Raw genomic sequence first — 23,923 nt, 5'->3', positions numbered from 1 at the left:
ACCAAGATGTGACTACGATTATAGTCTTTCGGTTCAATAGTATTTAATGGTGATAGGGAGCCTCATCAACGGTGTCTTGATGTGAGAAAATTATGTCGTTGGATCATAACGGACAGTTTTTTTTCTTCTTAAAATGTTAGAGATGATTAAATCACTTGACATTTGATATAGCACAAATTACTCTTTGAGTATATATATCATCAAAAATATATTTAGAATATGATATCTTGGAATTGTACATAGCATATAGCACAGGTGTTCATCTAAAATGTTTAGATCTCTTTAACCAGAAAAAGAAAAAAGATATTATGAATTCAAGAAATACTGCAAATATATATAGATTGGTTACACAAGTTGTTAGTTGTTTCTAAGTTTAAACATGCAAAATGAAAAACCAAATTTTTACCATAAATCTAATATATATTTTTTCTTATTACTAATAAAGAAAGCCATCAAGTTCCACAAATGCATTCTTTTTTCAAACTCAAGACCATTCAAAGAAACACGAGAAGGCAACAGTTAAACATATTTTATAGAGACAGGCCATCGTCTGCTGAATCAAAACACACGACCACAAGAACAGGCAACAGTATACATATTTTATAAAGGCAGGCCATAGACAGTCTGCTACATCAAAAGACTACTACTTTATAACCTGACATTTTTTGCACCTTAACCAAATCGGTTTCGCTAGATAAGATAAAAATGGAATATATTGCAGGAAATCATTTTAACCCAGTGAACCAAAACTATCTTCCATAACAACCATGAAAGAGAATTCCACCAAATCTCTGCCACATTGTTGAAGCCTTGTGCATAATTGCAGCCCACAAATTGAATCAAGTTGCCACTGATGATAATCTAGCAGTAGTCAGTCGGCCAATGACAACTGTGTCTAATGAATTTGAAATTATTCACTGCCAAATAAAGTTGAGTATGTCAGACAAGCATATTCTAAAAAAGAAGTTGCTGCTGGAGTATGATTATTAGTGGGAAGTACATATAACATGAAAAGTCAGTACCACTGGCTTTCATAAATAACCAGCTTGTTATAGAACCAACACATCACAGACACTTGCAAGGGCACATACAAAGAATGAGAGTGAGCGAACAAGAAAGACTTAAGGTGGCTTCATCCTCCACAGCAACTTGCCCTGTCCGTTTCAAACATTGTGACTCTTCCAGAGAAACAACTTTTAACACCCAATAGAGTCAATGGTTCAGTGATTTATGATAAGAAACCTGCAATGAGGTAATGAGACATTATCATGAAATGAATATTTCATCAGAATCTGGTGCATGTCAACTCAGCGAACAACTTCAGGCATAAATTCTCAGATTTCAGAGTGCAAGTGTTCTAATATTGGGAAAAAGCTGTGTGTTTCATTCTCTGGATTGGTTTAAGTTCAAATGTCTTGCCATCCTCCCAACAAAATTCAAAACTAACCCATTAAACCAAATTATTATGAGATTATTTACTAGAGCGAATGCTTGAGACCAAAAAAAATGTTGAAAGTAGGCAAACCGATCATTCCAACCAAAACTTCAGGCATATATGCATCAGAAGTTACATTTATAATATTTAAACAGAATCATCAGTGGTTTAGCACATACTGAGGTTGAAGATTTTAGTAACTCCCTTACGGCCATCGTGGCATAGCATGATGTCGGAAGAGTAAATGCTAATTTCAGAGCAAGCTTGGGTGACTGAATGTCGGAGTTGTGAACAAGCTCGATCGTTGGTGATGGATCCACGTTTCCATCCTCAACCATATGTTTACCAATTGAAACCTCTGAATCTAAGTTTTTAGTCTGGCTGACAGAGATTCCATCTACAAACACTTCTTTGTTAGAGAGGCCAGAATCTTTTTGCATGATATCAAGATCGGTCTCAACCAAAGGTATATTGTCATCTGTATAATCCAGTAATTCCCTGGCTCCACAGAAAATATAGCTTTCAGTATTTCTCCATGTAATAAACAATATTATGACTACAAGAGAAAAAAGGTTCAAATAAACTGACATACCACACAAAATCAATAGGACGCTGAAATACCCGTCTATAAGCACCCTTCAAATTAGAAATTGAAAATTCCCTAAACACAAATGATAACATAAATTGTTAGAGCAAGCATGAACCAGAAGCCAATGATAATGCAAGGAAAATAGATAATATCCGCAGAGAGGATTTAAGCACAACTTACTTGGCACCATGAACACTTTCTGTCAAGCTAATTCCATCCTGACCATTAAAACACTAAAATGAGTACTGCATCATTGCATAGAAAGATATACTTGCTTTGTTTTTTTTGGTGTGCTATACAAACACTTTTTCCATGTCAATCATGTTTCATTATCAAGCAAGATTGATCATATAGATCAATGGAGTCATCTTTTGATAGAATTAATGTCATATTGACCTGGAACTCTGTTTTCCTAACTTTGTAGCTAAGAGGAAAAATGAAGATTAAACAAATTATGATTATGTAACTTAATATGCAAGAAAACAACTAGCAGATCAAGAGATTTTTAGTAAAAAATTAGGAAACCAATAACAACAAAGTTACAAAACTTATAGGAGCTTCAATTAGGAAATGTAGATCCATAGAACACTAATGCAGGAAAAAAAACGGCACGAATACTTTTGATATTTAACTACTGCTCTTTCAGGGTCACAACCGAAGGAAAGATATTTAACTTTTATGAAGCCATAAATAAAGTTTTAAGTCTCAGAAGCATGCTCTAGCTTACACAGCATGGATTCTGTAAGTATCATGCCTTTGAACCTATATAACTTTCCTAAGAACCCTGCTGCCCCACCCCACCTCCTTAATTGTCTGAACCCATATAGGTGTTCCACACCTCAAGTGCCGACTCACTCGGCATGTCACTTAAGGGGGCTGTCTGCAACCATTTCCAGTCAAATAGAGGATAGACAGCAGCTACCTTACTTAATAGGTCCTTTGAGATTCATTTTATGAGGCTTTAATTTACAACTTTCCCATGGATCTGAATTTCAGCATCAAGCTTCGAGTGAATTTGTACTACTGAAATTGATAAAACCCAAAGCTGAACTAGGCTTCAATCAAAGTTGGAAAGGTATTAAAATTGTATGCAAGATCAGACAGGGAGCCCATTTTTTAAAGAAAAACTCCAGTTGACTAGTCAAACCTGAACATAAGCTGTACAGGACATACATATATGGCATCTTTTCTTGTTAAATTGGCCACTGACCATATGCATGAGAACAGGTCAGGGTTTCTTCAGGTGCTGGATCTACCTAACCCACTTAAACCGAATTTGAATACCCTTAAATCGGACTTTGGATGAGTTTGGGTAGGGAAGTAGAATTTTTGGGGGTCCTCACACCTACCGATCCCCGATCCGCTTAAGCCAAATTGGGGTGTCCATCAATCCAGGTGTGAAAATAGGTACCCAAAACAGGTTGGGAATGCAGTGGTTAAGTCTGTCCAAGAATGAGCACGGTTGAATTTCCTTGTTCTTGACATGTAGACATTGCTACATGGTAGTGGGTTGAGTTTTTTCCAGAGACTAGCACTTAATCAGATTAAGCCAGATTAGGGTATCAATTAGTCAGATTTGGAACAGATATCGGCAAAAAAATAGTATTAGAGTTGGGTATAGAATAAGATCAGATACATGTGTAGTCAGTTGGGCTCAGGAATCGATATGGTGAATATTCATGGGTAACCTACCTGTTGTCATTCTTACTGCCACTGTCCCCACTTCTCTTTTCTATTTTTGTGGACACGTCAACAAGGTTTTTGCAATGAAAAGTTAATCACAAATTGGGGGTCACCACTCGCAATTGCTTGAAGTGGGGCAAATTAAAATCTTCAATCAAACAGATTGAAGTTAATAAAATTTCAACCAGTTGGATAAAAGGAACCAATACTAACCTAAACCAATAAAAGTATACTAAATTAAAATTTGGCCAATATACACAACCGTAATCAATTGGTCAGTAACCTGGTCTATGCTCGAACAAGTACATAACATGTGTATCATTGTTTCTGAACCATGAATAGAGAGAAACCTTTAAGCCACTAGAAATCATGCTTTGAAATATTTTCATTTCTTTACATAGGATTTTAAAGAGTTACAAGATTTATTATCTTTGGAAAGTCTTTATACTAAAAGTTTAACTCCCTTATAATTAGTGATCACAATGAAGTATATGACAAAACTAACAAGACACATCTTTTTTCCTTCAGTAGTATGACACCATCATCCATGCTTCAGGTGAGATTCCTAGGAACTGTCTCCACGTACGCTCCCTCCCTGACAAGATTAGCAATACACTTCTTTTTCCTTCAAGAGCATGACGCCATCATCCATGCATCAGGTGAGATTCCTAGGAACTATGTCTCCTCTCTCTCTTCCATAAGTCATAAGAACTTTGAAAAATAAAACCTTTCTTTGCTTTATTCATCTGCTAAACCTTTTCTATTCACTCAGTGGCTCTTGAAACAATACCAACAACCACCTATGTCATTCCAAATCTTTGCTGACCACTTATAACTCTCATAAATCTCAAAAGATCATCAAAACATCTGTTTACGTCATTGTTAAAATTCATGTATACTTGGGTGTCCTAAATACTATGATTATGTCATAATGGACTGGAGAAATTAAAAAAGCAGGCTAAATATGATCCATGCAGAGGACTGGGCATTATTTTGAAGCACAATATAATTTCTTGTAAAGATAACAATCAGCAAGCTTTAACCATTTGCAAAATGAGCTCATATCTAAATAGCAACTGATATATGATGTTCCCTGCAACATACTTATCTAAAACAAAAACCCAGCAGAGATATAAGGTAGACACAGTCATGATAATTATGATCTAGATGATAGCTTGACATTAAACAACTAAAAAATTTGGTCATTAAACAAGTTAACAATCAAGAACGACCAGAGAAAAAACTGGTTGGTGGAACAAATACATTATTCTACACCATTTTAAGAGAAAAAACACCCACCTTCTTTGCCAAATCATGATACACACCAGCAATATCATTTGCTGGATACAAAATTTTTGAACTGCAAATAGAAGAAAAGAATTAACTATCAAGATCAGTTTCTACGTGAACCTTCACAAGGTATTGAGATGCTCCATACCCAGGCAAAGGAAGTACAACGTCCTCGAATGTATAGAGTCCTTTAAGAAGATCTTCAGAATCAACAACCTGTAACAGACAAAGCATTAATCGATGTCATAATTAAAGAGAATGATACTGTTCAATCAGTAGTGTCTTCACTAATGTTTTCATTTAACAAAAAATGTATAATCACACTAGCAGTATATGGATTAACTTGAGAAAGTTAGACATCGAATTTAAGCATTCAACTGTTTCTATAATTGTTTACGACACACTTCCTGATGAACTGACAAAAGTAATTCCAAAGTCCAAACATAGTTCTTTTTCCCCAAGTTTATAAAATTTGCAGGCAAATACAAGCTGACGTATATTCTAATTTGAACCATACCACAGATTTTGACCTAGCAGGGTTGAGGGCTCAAACCAACTTGCTCATATCTAAATATCAAAAATTCATACAAGGTGCAGTCAGTTCACCTCACCAATCATGAGCACAAATGTACTCAGATATTTAAAAGGTATCATCTTAAGCCATTTATTTTCTGCGCAGTTGATGCAGAACTCAGAAACATAGATATCTCAGTTTATATGTAAATTCTAAACATTAAAATAGATGGCCAAAAGGAGCAAATCTTCAAGTCAGAATCTTCTTCCTAGACTTTGAATCTACAGTATAGTTCTTGAATGTGTTCTACAAGATACCCTCTCTCTCGATCTGTGTACATGCAAGTCTTGAATTAGAACTTAAGATAGTATACCTGTAAAATTAAATGTTGGAGCAAAGATTAGTCATAATAAAAAACAACTCACTTTTACAAATTGAACCTTTTCTTCAGAATGTACTCCATCAGACAAATCCAATAAACAATTATCTCCATCATTACAATCATCTTCGAGGTCAGGATTGTCAGAGGAAGCCATTTCTGCAGGAGAGATTTCTTTACATAGTACCAAATCTCCTAGTACCACCTGTGAAATCCCTGTCATATACAATAATTACCAACGAGACTAGATGAACAGAAATGGAACACTGTTTTCACAGTACCAATAGTTTGCATCACAGTATTTATTACAGGAGAGGTCTTGAGTAGGCTATGCTACATACATAGTAGTAAAAGAAGAAAGAAAGTACAAAGTCAATATATATGCATTATACTTTTTCATAAGCTATGTAAACTTGTTCATGGCTTAGACCAGTAGCAATAGGCTAGGAGATTCAATTGACTTCTTAAGGATAGTTATCATTACATAATTGGACTATCAACTTTGCTTCAGTGGATAAATCAGCCCCTCAACTGTAAAACTTGTTAGCTTACTGGCCCATAACTTGGACAGAGATACTATTACATTTTTCATTTTTTGTTTGTTTAGTAATTGTGTACATGCTTTATAGAAATTGAAAGCAAGCTTTAATTAGATTGTAATTTCTTCTTTGTTTGTTAGTCACATGTTTCATCCCACATGCATCAAGTGGGCGAAAAGTTATTATCATCTAACTTCTCTACTATTCTCCCCAGTGGCAGTTGGTCTGTCTCTCCTTTGCTGCTTTCACTGTGGTTTCATCACATAGCCAGCCCTCCAACTCTCCCCCATTGCCCCACTCCCTATCAAACCCACCATTAGGCATCAGACCTACCTTAGTGGCTCTCCATGTATTGTCAGCTCCACCTGTTTGTGATCTCTCAACTATTGTCTTGGTCCTTTTTGGATCAATCTCTCATCTTTTGCACTATAGCCGATGATAGAACTCTCCCTCGCCACTCTTCCAATCATTTGAGCTCAGTCTCCCCTCTCAGCCCCACAGTCAGCCATTGAGCCTTCCCTCATTGCTCAATTAGTCTTTTCAGGCCCACTACTGACCATCAATCTTCCTCGATCACTCTATATGCTTTCTCAACCTTGTCCTCTGCTTTGTCTCTCCTCTCCTGGTCCAGCTAATGGGTGAAATAAAATGGACATCAAGGACTCAACAATGAGATGGGAGTAGTACAACACCACACATACACTAAACCATACGGGCAAAATATTTAATCATACACTTTACCAACCGGTAAGCTCAGACAGCCAATTACCATATTGGTCACCCTACATCAGAATACTGATTGGATAATGAACCCAAAATTTTGGTCAGACCAAACACCATGAGTACACTTAATCACCTGATATAGAGGATGTATTTAATCACATTGGACATTGTTTACTAACCAAGCTCAGACTACCAGATCACTACTCAGTAATCCTAGTCTACTTGTCCTATGCCTAGGTACTTGAACCCCTTGCTTCCACTATCATCCATATCAAAGAACTTCACAACCAACTTTAAGTTAATAATTGTCATAATAGTACTTCAACTCATCTGCCTTAACTCACCATTGTAATGTTTCCAATCTTAATACTCATCATGGGAGATCAGCTTTGCTATGATATCGAAAAAGAACCCATCTCTCTTAAGTTTATGAATCTTTTGTTGTTCATGGTGATGACCTTTTGCGACACTACAATACATAAAGATATTGTCTGCAGTCCTCCGTAGGGCTGCATAAAGATATTCTAAAAGTAATGGTGTGTAAAGGGATGGTAAGATAGAGAAAAAGAGGGAAGTCAGAAAAGGAAGAACCAATCCACAGGGGACTGAACAATTTTGTTTGTATTCATAAACTAATCATACAGCAACTATTTTTTTCTAAAGATAATAAAAGGTTGTATTTAACTCAGTAACTCTCAGAAAGGAAATAAAATAAAAAATGCCTACATATATTCATGGCAGCACCAGTTCTATGGCTATTTTTCTAAGACAATCTTTTAACTAGATCTATCCACATGCTATAGTTTCCACCCGGATAAATCAACTTCAGGAAGCAGTAACCAGCTGGAGCAATGGTGAAGCCCTGTCATTTTACCTATTTTAAAATAAATTGGCTGCCTCTTCCTATCCTGCATAAGCCTACTACAAGCAGGATCCAAATCTAACCCATTCAGAACACAGAACATAATAACATATATAACAAATTGGCTAGAATTAAAATCACAAACAATACAATTTTACCTCTTTTAACAATAAATTGTCTGCCCCTTCCTATCCTGCATAAGCCTACTACAAGCAGGGTCCAAATCTAACGCATTCTGATCCCAGAACATAGTAACATATATAACAAATTGACTAGAAACAAAATCTCAACCTGAACATAAATTGACTCAAATTTAGTCTTCATTAACAATCAAATAGATTTAATAATTATTAACTTGAATCAGACCGAGTTGCATCAGATGTCCTGTTGGTACACACAACTTTTCTTTAATTTTTTACTTAAATAAAGTGTTTTCGTTTATCTCGCCACTCAAAAGACGATTAATGTATCCCCCATGAGATTTGAGTAACAACTGTTTGCCATTCCTATGTTAAATAAATCACAAGTAGAAATCAACATGTTGTTCTACACAGTTCATGAATTGAATGCATCTAATCCAAGAATTCCAAGAGACTAGGTAGCTAGAAAAAGATTTTTTATTTATTTAGTTGCATAAACAAAGTTCAATAAGGTGAGCAAAAAGGATTTTGCGTTTGAATAACCACAATCCATATTCATCATGCCATCCCAATACGATCTGCACTAATAATATCTCAAGCTTTCCCAAATTTTGTTCACAACAAAAAAGTGTTATGCCATTCTTTCTTGTTCATTAAAGATTCTCATTGCGAAGGATATAACCCTGGTTTGATTCCAAAGGCCATATACAAAGTGAATATAATCTCCATTGTTTATATTAGATGAACTGAAAAATATAAAATAAATAGTTGAAGATAAGAAATAATATTAAGAGCATATAAGAAAAATGATAGCAGATTAGAGACTAAGGCAGAGACCATTGAAACAAAAAAAGCGAGAAGAAATAGGAAATAGGAGCAAAAAAAAGTCAACGGACAATAAATATGACAACCATAACAAAATAATGTTGGATGAGCCCAAAAAATTTAGGTGATACCAGCATAAACAAGCACACACAATCATGTTGGTAGTGCAGAATTGTAAATCGGCAATGCCAAAAGCCAAAACACAAAAATGATGATTAAACATAAAACTAATACATATAGCCTATAATCGTCTTTTACATCCACATCCTTGTCTTTCGACCTGTCCTTGGATGAGAGATGGCATCAAGATGATGAAGGCCTCAATGAGATGGGTAGATATTCAACAATTAGCAAATAAAAGAGCTACACACTAACTCAATACCAACAAGTTTTAAAATTTTAAATAACATCTGGGCCGATTAGAACCCCCAAGCATTTAGTACAAGCAAAGCTCTATACTTACAACATGACTTGTCTCAGCTGATCTCCCTTTTCAAGTTAGGAAACCAACTGGCATGAGATGTTTTGGGTGATACCCCAAATGCTAGCATGAACTAACCCGAGCATTGACCTGAAACCTTTTTGTCCCATTAAGACTATGACTGATAGGTGTAGAAATAACAGGCTCCAACTATTTGATTTTACCCCTAATATCTTCATATCTTTCAATTGATTTCAAGTTTCTTTACGACTCTAAACATTAAAAAATCTTTTACGCTGTGACAACCTTTCAGTGGCAATCAAAGCCTTGAAAAAGAGGCAACATACCATATTTCTGCACCCTCATGCTAGCTGCATGGTTCCATAGAAAACTTTGGTAGCTATGCACATACCTGTACGAATAAAACAAGTGTCCTAAAAACTATTAAAACAATGATAATAAATTAAAATATAGAAGTACAAGAATAAAAAACGACAAAGATAAACAATATTGTACAAGATACTAGAAAACAACTTATCATAATAACTTAAAATTATTTTTTTTGTGGAAAGGATGCAGAACAAAGGTATATGAAGAAAAAGATGAATGACAAAAATGTGAAGCTATAGGGAAAATTAACAGGGAACGAGGAATGGACAGCAATGTAATATTCTTGAGAAACAAATTGGAGGAAGATGAGTTAGATATAGGAGAAAAAGATTGTTCCAGGCCTATCAGCTCAGTAACAAGAATAGTGATCTAGCATTAATTGAGTAATATGGAGGTAAAAGAAAAAGAGGGGGAATAATAGAGGAAGAAAGAAGGGTGATATGTAAGTTCTATGCAACATAATTATCCTCCCATATCTAACAGTTACCTTCGCATCTAGATTTAGTGGAATAGAAAAGTTCAAATGTCAAGTCAAAGAAAATATCAAAGATATTTTTGTAGCCTGAGCCTCATTCAAGGCTCATCCTGCACAGGCTATTGGCCAATACCCTGTTGCATACATCGTAGATGACTTTAAGATGCAAAAGTTAATATATTAACTAATATTATCAACGTAGATGAGTTTAGAAGCATACTGATATAAGATCACAGCCAAGTGAAAGGTGGTGAAAAAGATTTTGGCTCCCAAATTATGGAATTATAGAGTGAAGACTAGTGTTTCCATGGAGCCTATATATGTTTTCTGATGAGAGGCTGCAAATGGGTTATTGCTGTATCAGATGATATAAACTGCAAGAGACTAGATCATCAAGGCACATCCTGGGCATCATGAGCCCTTCATCCATCATTGATTAATGATCCAACAAACATATATGTCTAGGGATCTCCATATGACCAGTAAAGAAATTATTGTGATACAACTTCATATTGGATAAAATGATAAAATTAAATGAACATAAAATGTTATAGGCTATCAACTTAGTCCAACATTTTATTATCATAAGTTTCACCACTGAAAAAGACTTGTTACCTTTTTCTTTTTACGCAAATGATAAATGGTGATGGCAAGATTCAAGCTTAGGATCTTGGCATCTTGAAATAAACTATCAAAGTTTTCACTAGCTAAGCTAGTTGGCATTTTCAAATTAGTCGGATAAGGTTTTGAGGTCTCAATCTTTGGTGAGTTTGATCCATCACCACCAGACTAATGTTTAAACTTTAAAGTAATAAAATATATCAGATAAGGTTTTGGACCCTCACCCTTTGGTAAGTGGGTCTCGTACAAATGATAAATGGAGATGGCAAGATTCAAGCTTAGGATCTTGGCATCTTGAAATAAACTATCAAAGTTTTCACTAGCTAAGCTAGTTGGCATTTTCAAATTAGTCGGATAAGGTTTTGAGGTCTCAATCTTTGGTGAGTTTGATCCATCACCACCAGACTAATGTTTAAACTTTAAAGTAATAAAATATATCAGATAAGGTTTTGGACCCTCACCCTTTGGTAAGTGGGTCTCGTACACCACCACTGGACCAATGTTTCGAGCACAAAATATATCAGTTGAGGTTTCAAACCCGCAACCTTTGGTAAGTGGGCTTGGTACACCACCATCAAACAAATATTTTAGATGTAAAAATATGTTGGATGAGGTTTCGAACCCTCAACCTTTGGGTAAATGGGTCTGGTACACAACCAATACGTTATATGTAAAAATATGTTAGATGAGGTTTTGAACCCCTAACCTTTAGTAAGTGAATTTGGCACACCACCACTAGACCAATATTTAAGGTGCAAAAATATATCATGTGAGGTTTCGATCTCTCAACCTTTGATAAGTGGGTCTGGTACATCACTACCAGACCAAAGTTTAAGGTGTGTTACTTATCATTTGCAATGCCATAAACAAATTAGAGTCAGATATTGAAAATGACTCCATTGTTACTAAAAGGTAGAGTTAAAATTTTAATTAAGTACAAGTTATCTGATAAATGCAAGGTAATAATTGAACCATCTTAATCTAAGAAATGTCTGTGTTAAAAAGGTTTATGGAACCTTAATGCTAACTGCCAACATTACATTTAGGGAGGGGCATAACATGAATCCTGATAATACATAAATGTCAGATAATACTACATACATTTCACTAGAATGAAGAAAATCATATTGAACCCAAATTGTTATATTTGCATAAAGCAAAAATGTTTTGGCCTCTCATCTTGACATCATGCATAAGATCTTGATATACCTCAAGACTTGTCCAGCGCAAGGGTTTCCCTATTTGCATTATAGGAACCTTTTGAATGATGCATGCCTCATTTAAAGAAATGTCATGCGGGTGTGCTAGGCCCACCTTATCCTTTGAGTCAAAAAATTGATGGTTTGCATATGGACACTTGGAGAAGCTAATATACGTTTACTACAATATATATATTTATATCTGCAATGCATTACCAAAGAGAGATAAAGAGTAAGGAGAACAAGTCAAAACCAGTTTACGATATACAAGATAAGACAAATTCAACAATAATGTAGTTATGAGCACTAATAATCAGAAGAATTGTTGCTCAATAAAGCTAGAGATCCATCAAGTTCATTTAACATAGCCTGTCAAACTTAGTAAAAAAATATGGTAGGGTGTATCCACTAAAACTGTAGAAAGCATTAATAACTCAGACTGATGAATACTAGATGATGAGATTACCCTTAAGGAGGGTATTGTTTTTATTTAAAGCATGACCTATTGTTTGCCTTTTAAGGAGGGTTAGCAACAAATCTTCATTGGTCCAACGAAAAAACAACACAATATGATTGGACGAGGTGGGTGGCAAAAGAAAATTAGGAACGCCACATGGTGATGTGGTGCCCATTTGGACCATAAGTTCTGTGTAAATATTTGTCATATTTTATCACATACGAGAGAAGATATCCACCAGGGTTAAAAGTCATGGGATTGGAAGGACCCAAAGCCACTCCATGGACCCAGTTGACCATCTAGGTGTGATTGCAACAGTGTCAATGATCCTATGGTTGTAAAAGTGGCCGGTACCAGTACACTACCAACCTGAACCAAGACTATACCGGTAACGGACTGGTATTGAGCACCTTAATAAGTTGCTAGTATTCATTCTGAGCAAAATTGTTATTTATAAATCATTTATAGCACATTTTTTGGTCATAGGCTCCAAGAAACCTCTCAGGAAAAGAAAATTAAACTTTTGCAACAATTTAGAATCAAACACCTACATCATTCTCAATGTTCTAGGAATAGCCTTTAGTGCCTGCAGGTAGTTGCCAGGGGACTTCTTCAAACATTGAAGCTGGTAGATCAAAAACGGAAAAAAAAAAAGGTCAAATTACACATGAAAAAGCACAAATAAAGTTCAGCAAATGGTTTACCTCTACCGTAAATAGTAAGCCACAAGCCAGAGGCAACATTATTATCTTTGTCTTATCAACAGAGGCATGACCACTGACAATTCTCCACTATGTCAAGTTTGTCTTAGAAGTACCAAGGAATATGTTAACATTTACATTTAAGGAACTCGTAGCAAACTTTTTAATAAGAATTTCTTTTAACAAACTTCTAATAAGAATTACACATAAGAAAACAATATGCAACCTATTTAAAAAAATATGAACAAAATTATATGTTTGGTTGTTTGAAGAAAAGCAGCTCTTATCCAAGATGTTTTTATGAGTTAGTGGTCTCAAGATCTTCTCCCATCCGAGGGCCACCTGCTCATACTCCAAAAAGGGAGTGGGAAAAGGGCCCGAGTCAACAGAGTAAAGATCTCACTGTTAAGAGTTGGGAACACATTTGAAATGTGCATTGAGGATCCAATGCACATTTCAAAAGTGAGGCGGTGTTTGGTTAACTTTTTTCAAATTTCATTTGACCTGGATGCTGCGTCCAAAATGCTCAAATGTTGATGCTACTTTAGGGTTTTCAGGATGTTAATGTAACTTTTTAAATGCCAAAGTACCATATGATTCTATCTAAAATCACAACGTTGTCACTATAGTGAGAAATCAATATGATTTATGTCTTATATAAAATATTTAATTATTTATTTTTAAAAATTGTTTTATATTCATTTGTATTATTATATTATTTATTTATTAGATATCTGGACCATATAAATTTTTTATAAGATTATATATAAACATTTATTTATTTTTATTTAGTTAATTATTAATTTAAATAAAAATATGTATCTACTTTTGAATAAATATTAAATATGTTAAGAGGAGTAAATTTGTCACATAATATTCAATGAACTTTTGAAATATAGTTTTACCAAACAACACTTAACGTTTACGATAATGCACATTTAAAATGTTATTGTTTACCAAACACTTTTAAGGCTGAAGCATTCTCCAACTGCACATCCACCCAAATCCCTTCCTCTAAATGCATGTTTGAAATACAAATGTGTTCCCAAATACAACCTTAGAATATTCAGTGCTTCACAATGTCAATCATTCATCTCAAAAGTAGCTACAAATATGTTAACATCTACAATGTAAGAAATTAATAATAAATCTTGTACAAAAATTCCATGCAAGAAACTACTAATAAGTCCTTATCAAGAATATGAAAAATTCCATTTGGCAAAATTAAAAACAAATAACTATAAAGAAATAAAAGAAAGTTATGAGGATAGTACTTCTCCTAAATCATTTTAAGAAAAACAAAACAAGATCAGGCTGTCAGCAAATTAAGAGTTCTAATCAAAGTGTTTCAAATGCCAAAATCGTAAATTCAATTATTGTAAAATTGAAATGCCATAGGTACTCCTATTATAAGCAAAAAAAACCATTAAAATCGCAAGAAATGAAACTATAAAGGTCCAAAATAAAATCATACAACTAAAATATTCTCTTCATACCCATTCAATAAAAGTTTGATAGACTATTGTATCAGATGAAAGAAAGCACATATAACTGAAATTTTTTTGCCATCATTCCTCAAAAATAGAGGACAGATATAGGGTTAGGTGCAGACCAAAGTTAGGTCTAGGCTTGAGTTATACAAAGTCTGGTAATTAAATCATGATTCTGGTATATCAACACTATCAATCAATTGCAAAAACTTCAAAGTGCTTGTAAAGACAACTTTTCTAAGGAAATCAACAAAGATTCCTCAAGAGTTATAAAGAGGCATATGAAAATTAGTGTTTATTGCTATTTAATGACAGTGGATCTAGTAATGTAATAAAATTAGTAAGATTAGGTAAAACTCAAATTGCAAGAACTAATGTGAAGAGTATGGAAGCAAGAGGTCATTTATACAACAGAGAATTCCAGAAAACTCACAATAGCCCTCTCAGCAACCAGAAAACGAGGTAGTTTCTTCAGTGTTGAATCAACATCACCATGTTCTTTATAATATTCCCGTGCCTCTCTTGTGATCGGGCGTTGTTTTAACAGTGTCAAGGATAAAGAAACAAGATACTAAGAGAACACTTATGAAATGTAAAGTATAATGAGTACAGCGGAACTTTAGTTTAAGGATATCTCCTTCCCTGGGATCAAGAATCAGAGCTGCAGCACCTTTCCATTCCCCCCGAAGTAAAGCTGCTCCAACAAGATGGGTTGGCACAGAACCACTTCCAAAACGCTGATATAATACCACAGTTACAACATGGAAGTTGAGCCTCACATGGAAGCATTTCAAGAAATCCACAATGTATCAATTTAACATATAGTTAGACTGGAGAAGTTACCTGTAAACCATAATAGTTGATAAACCCATTCCTCTGTAAACCATCTGCAGCTGCTTTTATGGTGTCCTTACAATCTGCAGCAACGACTCTAGAAATTATATGTCAGTTAGTAGTTCTAGTATATATATTCAAAAATTTACCTAGGAAGCTGTAAAAAGGACCACAACATCCTAATACCATATAAAGCTATAAGAACCAAAAAGTACCTCAAAGTAATTGTGAAACGATTTCCTGCAAGCTGGCCAAGAACAAGCCCTTCCTTTACATAACTATTACCATGATCAACTATATTGTATCACCATCATAATGCTACAAGAATCATGAGAAAACAGAAACTCACTGCTCTTACCAAAAATCTCCTACTTTAACACCAAATAGTCTGCTGTTAAGTTCAGCTAACCTTTTCGCATGCTGCTTGAATATGGTAACCTAATAAAACAAGATATTTTCCCAGAACATTCAACATCAATCTTTGTAAGCATCACCATAAAAATTTCTTGAAAAGGAAACATTTATTTAAAAAGGAAAAAAGGTGACTAAACAAAATAAGCCTAAATCAGAAAGCATTAGCACTACTTTCAAGCTGCAATTTTATCATAATATTTCTGACACATGTAAACCTCTACTATGCATTAACATTGTTCCAAAATAACTATCTTGGAGGACATGCACCTTCTCCTTTTTGACATGTTGTCACGGACGATCGTCATGCAACAACAACACCCGGTGAGTAGTCGTTTGCAGACTTGCGACTATTCATTTGCCTTCTAAAGTCTTTGTTTTCTCATTCCTCTCTTTTCTCACTTGCACACCAAATGTTTGTTGAATTACTTGTAAAATAGTCCCCTTTGCGAAACGTTGGGACTTGTCCGCCGCTCATTTTCGAACTAATCAATTTATTCTTTTACAGGTCCTTCGAGACCTGAGCGAGATTGCAACTAAGTTGACCCTTTGCGAACGGATAACGCAATGGTGCCTCACAACTTAGGTAATTCCAATTAAGTCTGTGACAATGTTATGCATCACCAAATTGAATGATAACATGAAAATCACATAATAAATAAGATTCATATTTACTATTTGTAGCAGAAAAGCATTGTGTTAGATACAATACAAACTCATGAAGTGGGTCCAAACATGCAGTAAAAGAACTATATTTTTTTAAGTTTTAAGAATCATATGCACCAGGCAAGCAGTAGAGTAACAACTTAATTTAAAGAAATTAGGAAGTAATCGTGATGGACAACAAGGCATGTTTGTTTAATATAATGTTTTCAATAGAAATCTATAACACATACAGAATTTCAACCTCAATAGAAATCCACTACACATGCAAATATTTCAGCCACGAGACATTATTTATGTACGTGTCAAAAAGTTCAACTACTAACTATAATTGGACAAACAAGGACTTACTTCCTAGTTTTACATTATATTACATCCAAACCTTTATATGCGTTATCATTGGACAAGAGAAGAACTAGATTCCTAGTTTTGCATTATATTAGATGCAAACCTCTAAAATGCGTTATCATTGTTTTGTAAAAATAACTATGTTGGAGGACTTGCACCTACTCCTTCTGACATGTAATGCATCACCAACTTGAATGATGACATGAAATTAGTGATTTTAAAAGCGCTAAGCGCCAAAAGGCACCAAGGTCCCAAAACACCCGAGGCACCACTCGAGCAAAGAGAGGTGCTCCCGAATATTATAATTAAAATAATATACAGCTAAATAGAAATATGCTAAACATGTTTATGAAGACCTGTGTTAGAATTAAACTGCTCCAAAAGCATCTTGTTAACTACGAATGTTTTGCTGCTCTAAGACATTATCAAGTAAAATCTAAGGAAGTTTCATGTATAAATCAAAGTGCATATTGCCCATGGTATTGTAGATACAACAAATATATTTAAACTGCTCCAAACGAGTTGTTGCTCGTCCGTTCGCAGTTTAATTAATAGAAAGGTGGGGGAAGCATAGGGCGTGAATGAAACTGCAACTGCGAACGAGATTGGACGAAGTTGCAGCGGCGAATGAAGGCAGCAGATGACGTTATCGATGACGGCAGACGGATCAACAACGTCAGACAACGCGTGTGAAGGCGGCGAATAAAAGCAATCGAAGAGGTTGTCATTGGTGGCGGACAGAGCTACTACAACAATAGATAGAGCTATGGTGGTGGAACAGGTTTAGGATTTAGATAAGCTGCACAATGGCGAACGAGCTGCAACGACAAACAAGTTGCAGCGACAGCAACTGAGCTACAGCACCGAACGAGATTGGACGAGGTTGCCGACGATGGCTAGCAGACCAAACAAAGGCGACAGATGTAGGGTAGCAGAGCAAACAAAGGCGACAGATGTAGGGTTTCATTTCACCTTTGTTTTCTTTTACCGGGTTAGGCAAAGGAGGGGGTTGAATGATGTTAGGGTAACTATGTTAGTTGGTTTGATTGAACCAACATATAAATATAATCGAACCAAAGTTTGAACTCGAACAAATTTGGCTCAAGCGCTCACTCGAGGTGCCTGGTGCTTGGGCTCAAGCGAGTGCCCAAGTAGCGCTTCTTTGAAGCGCTATGCCTGGGGGTTCTACGAGGCACTCAAGCCTCGCCTCACCCGAGTGCCTTTTAAAACCACTGCATGAAATCACATAATTGATAAGCTTCTTCTTGACTATTTGCAGCAGAAACAACTTGTATCTGACATTGTACATGCAGTGGATCCAACATGTGGTAAATTACCAAGATTTTTTAGAATTCTATGCACATGGATAGCAACATATTGATGAGTTAAAACTAAAAAAATTTAGTAGTAGGGGATGTTTCTATGCACATGGATAGCAACATATTGATGAGTTAAAACTAAAAAAATTTAGTAGTAGGGGACGTCAACAAGGCATATGTTAGATTAAGGAATTTTTTAAGTGGCTCAACCATACAACAGTTCAACCATATTAGCTTATTTAGAGATAAGCTAATACACTCAACTACTACAAAGATTGTGGACAAAATAAGGCCTTGTTTCTCTATTTACCTAACATAAACTTAACTAGAAATTTCCTAGGAATATATTCCACTTTTCAACTAAATAATAGAAATTGAAACAATAACAATAAGACTTATCCTAAACAATGGTAACCTAAGCATTATCCAATACAAGTCCAAGGTCACAAATCATCTAGAGTTCATTACATAACAGAAAACTACAACGAAAATGAGAAAGAAAACCAAAAACTAAACTAAAACAAACTCTTCTAAGCTGAACTAAAAGTATCAATTTGTAGTTTGTGTTGAACTCATCCTCAAGACTGCAATAATCAACAACTCATCTGGATCTTCCATTTCATTCTCTGAATTTCCTTGCCATTTTTCCAAAATAAGTATTTCATTAGAAAAACTATGAAACTATACACCTAATAAAGGAAAACAGCATTCATTCAGTAATTATTCTACAATAAGCCACTAATTACACTAAAATATCCAAGGTTTTATGTTCAATAGCATGCCCAAAAAATTAACAGACAATATGTGCCGATGGGGATAAGCTGGCAAAAGCTTTGCCCAACTACAATAGGCTGTATTCTGTTTCGCATAATTGTAAACGAACCCTTTAGTTTTCAATTACTACTGAACGGGCAGAATTAAAGTAGAAAAATGAAACTGAACCTAATTTTCCAGTTCATCTTGGTTCATGATGCTTATAAATGAATTGAATACCTTCACAATGTCAATGGTGATCTTGCTCCCCATTACCATAAGCCAGAAACCAAGGAGAAAGATGTCAGTGCAGTTCCATCAGTTCCTTGAGGTGTGGCGGTGCCAATGTCAAAGCAAATAAAAGACAGAGGTTGCAAAGGAAAAGACAAGTGCATATAGTTGATTGATCAATAACAAAGGATAGTAGGTCATTGAGCAGGTTTGCTAAAGATGCAAAATTGATGAGGATAAGTTGTCAATGGGAAAGAAACAAAATATCGCAAGTTTGAGATCATCAAAGATGGCTTATTCGCAATATAGGTGACAGAGAGAACAAACATGCATTAATAATGGAGAATATGACAATGCTTGTGTCCTTGGGATCAACAATGGGAACACGAAATTCTGGGATTCATTTATAGCCATATAAATAGAATCCCTCCTCTATTATCCAAGGTGGACGATCCCAATTAAATTCAAAGTTTCAGACAAATCTTGTGAAGTATAGAAATTCTAGTTTAATTTCCATAGTTTTCCCAAATAAGATCAAAACTGAACCATTTAATTTATAGTCATGAAAATGGAATGCCTCCTCCATTATCCATACAAAAGGTGGATGATTCCAATTAAATTCAGACAAATTTTGTGAAGTACAGAAATTCTAGTTTGATTTCCATAGTTTTCCCCAACTGAACAAAGTGATTCATTTTTCAATATCCAAGAACAAAAATTGAACGTATAACTAGGGAGAACCGAACATTCCGGTCAATTTAGTTTTTTTTTTCCATGATTTATTTGCTTGGTTCTAATGCCAACAGATACAGGCCAGCATAGGCCATGCACATGCAGCCACTGGTTGTACCTGGTCCTGTTATACAGTTCAAGATTTTGATACAAAGCAAAGTGTCCTCCTAAAGCTTGCAAAAAAAAAACGTTTTACAATGTTTAGTGAGTTGAAAAGCTAAAAGAATCTGATAAAATCAAAACTATAAAAAAGAATTACATAGACATTCACACTTTACAATATTACTAGGGAATATCTTGCAAATTCTACAATAGATAAAATCATGAACTAAGTGCAAAAATATGGGCAATGATCAAGATTGTAAATTAGAAAAAGACGGCAAAACACAAAATATGTTAGAACAGAATAAAAAAGATACCCTTTGAGTAGTTACAGCACGTTTATCTTTTGTACCAGCAAAGCCGAATGATCGTTGCTGTCAAGAACAATAGATAGTTATTAGTAAATTCAAAAAACAATAAGAAAGCACAATAAGATTCACTGAGGTAAACCGATTAGATGGCATGAAATCGGTGACATACATGAACGCCTAGCATCTTTCCAATAAGTCCTAAAGCCTCTTGGGTGTCCTTGTTCTCTTTATAAAGATTAAACCTGAACATCCAACAAAACCGTAAAAGTGATGAACTTCTATACATAAATGCGGGTTGCTCCCTTGCAACAATTATCAATCATAAGGAATCCTATGGGTTGCTCCCTTGTGACCATCGGAAACAAAATCTCTCTATATGGAGGTAATACTGCATACATTGACTATTGGCCAGAGCCTTGTGCACTGGTTTCATCCTTTTGTAAGGAAACTATGGGTTAAGAAAAACCAGAATACAGAGTAATATTACTAGACAAGCCATCGGATGAATATAAATCAGAACTTTCCAAATCAAGGCCTTAGGTCCATGATAAATTGTCAATATTAGATCAAATCCATATCAAAGAAAAATATTAACAAGAACTGTCTTGTAAAAAAAGGCTCATCTGTTGCAATTTGCAACTTAAGTGGAAGGAAATACAGTTTTAGATTTTTTATGTTGAGAGAGTCAAAAAAAGTTTTATGATTGCTGTGTCATTATATTTCCAAAATTTGAAGAGTAAAGCTTAAATGGCAACAGCTTTAGAAGAAATTCTCTGTTACCCAATAAATCATCTATTTAGTATAACAATTAAGCTCAAAATGACTGTTTCTAGCAGAAAATTCTCTCTGCCTAATGATAAATCATATAGACTATGGATACTATGGGGGAAAAAAAAATTGCTAATGCATTGCAATTTGCAACTTGGCCATAAAAAGTTATTGTTTACTGTTTTAGTCTTATCTTTAAATGGCTAAAAAGCTTTTAACTGGCTGCAGCATTATTTATCGAAAAAAAAAAGAACAACAAAGCTTTGAATGACCACGGTTTCAACAAAAATTCTCTCTGCCTAATATAAAGAATAATAGTATAGCCTAAAATGAGTATGTTTATAGCAGAAAATTTCCCACTGCCTGATAATAGATCATAATCTGAGGGAAAAAGATGTGAATTAACCTCAAAAACTTTCCAATATGCTCTGGCCAATTCTTAGAGCCTCTGCTGTCAAATGGTTTGTCATCTTTGGTATCCTTCCGTTTCATTCCCCTCTTGCTCATACCTCCTCCCTTGCCTGAAGAGAACCTCACTCTTATGCATTTTGAACTCCCTTCTGATTCTTCAACAGTATCCGTGACCAAGAACTTGAAATTCCTCTTGAAGAAATTGTGAACTTCCTAAAATGCAACAGAAAGAATGAAAGAGATTTTAAAACGTCAAAAAAAAGGAAAAATATGGAAATTATCGAAACCAACCGCTCGATGAGACTTGTCAGGATCGGGAGAGAGCACAATGGGAGAGGCATCGCTTTCTGAGGCCAAAACCTTCCCAAGAAAAGCCTTCAATGCATCAGCATCAACCTCGCCGCAAAGGGACCGAAACGATTCAATCTCCAAGGTGTAATCTTTACCATCGGAACAAGGATTCTCTCGACCTTTCTCGTCAAATTCCTGGCCCAAAACCAAGAGATAAATGGAGAAAGAACCCGTAAGTACGAACAAAAGCAAAACAACCTTAATAACACACAAACATCAAAAGCTACCTCTTGGGGAAGATCAAAGGAGGTGAGACGGACGATGTTCCCATCGGAATCTACTTCATTGACTATGAAATCAGAGTACCTAATCGGATAAAGAAAGATCAGATAAAAGAGAAAGATCAAAAGAATTAGGGCTGGGAAGAAGGGCGAAAGACAGACCTCTGCTTCAAGATGCCGCGGAAGCCGGCAAGGGAAGAGACGTAGCAGGAGATGCCGACGTCGGATTCGTCGAGGGTTTTAGCCATGGTCGCGAGGGTTCGAGGACGGGAGAGATAGGAAAGAGAGAAGGGTTTCGAGAAGAGGTAGGGTTTTGGTGGCGAGAGAAGGGCGGAGAGGGAAGGCGGCGCTCTCAGTCGCATGGACGGGTTTCGCAGCGTTGAGTGCATCCGATAACAACGGCTAGTTAGCTGTACCCGAACCCGTTTATCCTAATCTAAACGGATCAAAAAAGTCCGATCCGCTATAATGACTCAAATTCTGACCATGGAATATTATGAGTTTAAAAGAATATTTTTGTATTGTAATTATTTTTATTTATTTTATTTATATTTAGACCATTGTGAATCTTTTGGTCTTAATCGAGCAAATCCATTTTAAATTTATTTGAATATCTATTGAAGAAAAACTTGATTCATATAAAAAATATATATATGATATGATTTACTTATAAGCATAAAAATTATAATTATATTATCATATCAAATTTGTAATGTTATAAATTAAAATCAAATAATAATATATCAACGATAATGATTGTGTATATTTTAATGTTATTCATAAAACTTTTATTTGACCTTAAAAAATATCGTTATCAAATCCAGAAGAAAAAACAACTATTGTTAATATGTAAAGATAACTAGACTTTTAAATAATGAAATTGAAATAGAGACTAAAATAGAGATGAGATAAAATCTATAATGTCTAAATATATAAGTTAACACTATTTCAAGTGATGTCTTATTTATTTATAGATGAGAGCACAGGGTTCAAGATAAGCAATTATGAGATTTAAATCATCTTCTAAGTAATTCTAATATAATTCAATTTCCTTTTTATTAGTCAATAACTAAAATCATAATCCAATCAAATCTATAATATATATTACCTAATTATATAAGCTACATAATCAAATATAAAATAATTTAAAATAAATAAAAATAAAAAATATTATTTAAAAATAATTTTATTTAATTATATTATATTTTAAAAAAATTATGCATGTGTATGAATCTTATAAAACAAGCCAATAAATATAATAAACATAATAATACCATATTAAGTTTGACTATCAATACTTGTCGTAGCAATGGTATGTTATGAATGTTATGCTTCTTTCTATGTGTCATAACATAATTAGCTCTTCATATTATAATATAAAATATCTCATATAATTTATCTTATCCAAACAATCATATTATACACATTCAATCATAATGTATACATACATAAATATAAAAAAATAACTTTAATTACGTAAATAATTGTGTCAATTATCATGTCCGCTCAAACATATATCAACATATCTTTTATGGATTGCTCACAAATCTAATCATAAGAATATATTCTTTCAAATAAAAATAGTAAAACAATATAAGGTTGTATACTATATTTCTTCAGGAATTTGATAATATACTTTTTCTAAGACAATCATAATAATCATTTATATCTAGTTGTAAATATCTCAATGCCAATAACATAAGCTATCGTACTCATATCAACTATCTTAAACTTC

The 23,923-nt window shown here is 34.6% G+C and overlaps 1 protein-coding gene across 1 annotated transcript; it reads right to left on the bottom strand.

The window, feature by feature from the left end:
* Nucleotides 1-503: 503 nt before the first annotated feature.
* Nucleotides 504-22,566, bottom strand: LOC135584807 (multisubstrate pseudouridine synthase 7-like). Its single transcript, XM_065176545.1, has 20 exons — nt 22,351-22,566; nt 22,195-22,273; nt 21,908-22,102; nt 21,612-21,829; nt 20,607-20,679; nt 20,444-20,500; nt 15,926-16,005; nt 15,783-15,845; nt 15,577-15,664; nt 15,368-15,470; nt 15,167-15,270; nt 13,094-13,167; nt 9,748-9,812; nt 5,937-6,106; nt 5,146-5,213; nt 5,007-5,067; nt 2,205-2,242; nt 2,028-2,096; nt 1,615-1,933; nt 504-1,242 (listed from the first exon to the last, which is right to left on the bottom strand). The coding sequence occupies exons 1-20, from the start codon at nt 22,548-22,550 to the stop codon at nt 1,213-1,215; spliced, it is 2,154 nt and encodes a 717-aa protein (XP_065032617.1). The 5' UTR covers nt 22,551-22,566; the 3' UTR covers nt 504-1,212.
* Between the last annotated feature and the right edge of the window lie 1,357 nt (nt 22,567-23,923).

Source organism: Musa acuminata, chromosome BXJ1-4 (assembly GCF_036884655.1).
Source record: "Musa acuminata AAA Group cultivar baxijiao chromosome BXJ1-4, Cavendish_Baxijiao_AAA, whole genome shotgun sequence".
NCBI classification, from domain to species: Eukaryota; Viridiplantae; Streptophyta; class Magnoliopsida; order Zingiberales; family Musaceae; genus Musa; species Musa acuminata.
This window is presented reverse-complemented; position numbering and strand designations above follow the sequence as displayed.

Excerpts from the sequence above, each read along its gene's own strand:
- LOC135584807 (XM_065176545.1), bottom strand. The coding sequence starts at position 22,550 with ATGCGACTGAGAGCGCCGCCTTCCCTCTCCGCCCTTCTCTCGCCACCA. Across the intron at positions 22,103-22,194 it reads CCTTTGATCTTCCCCAAGAG|GAATTTGACGAGAAAGGTCG; the intron begins GTAGCTTTTGAT and ends GTTTTGGGCCAG. Across the intron at positions 1,243-1,614 it reads TACTAAAATCTTCAACCTCA|GTTTCTTATCATAAATCACT; the intron begins GTATGTGCTAAA and ends ACCTCATTGCAG.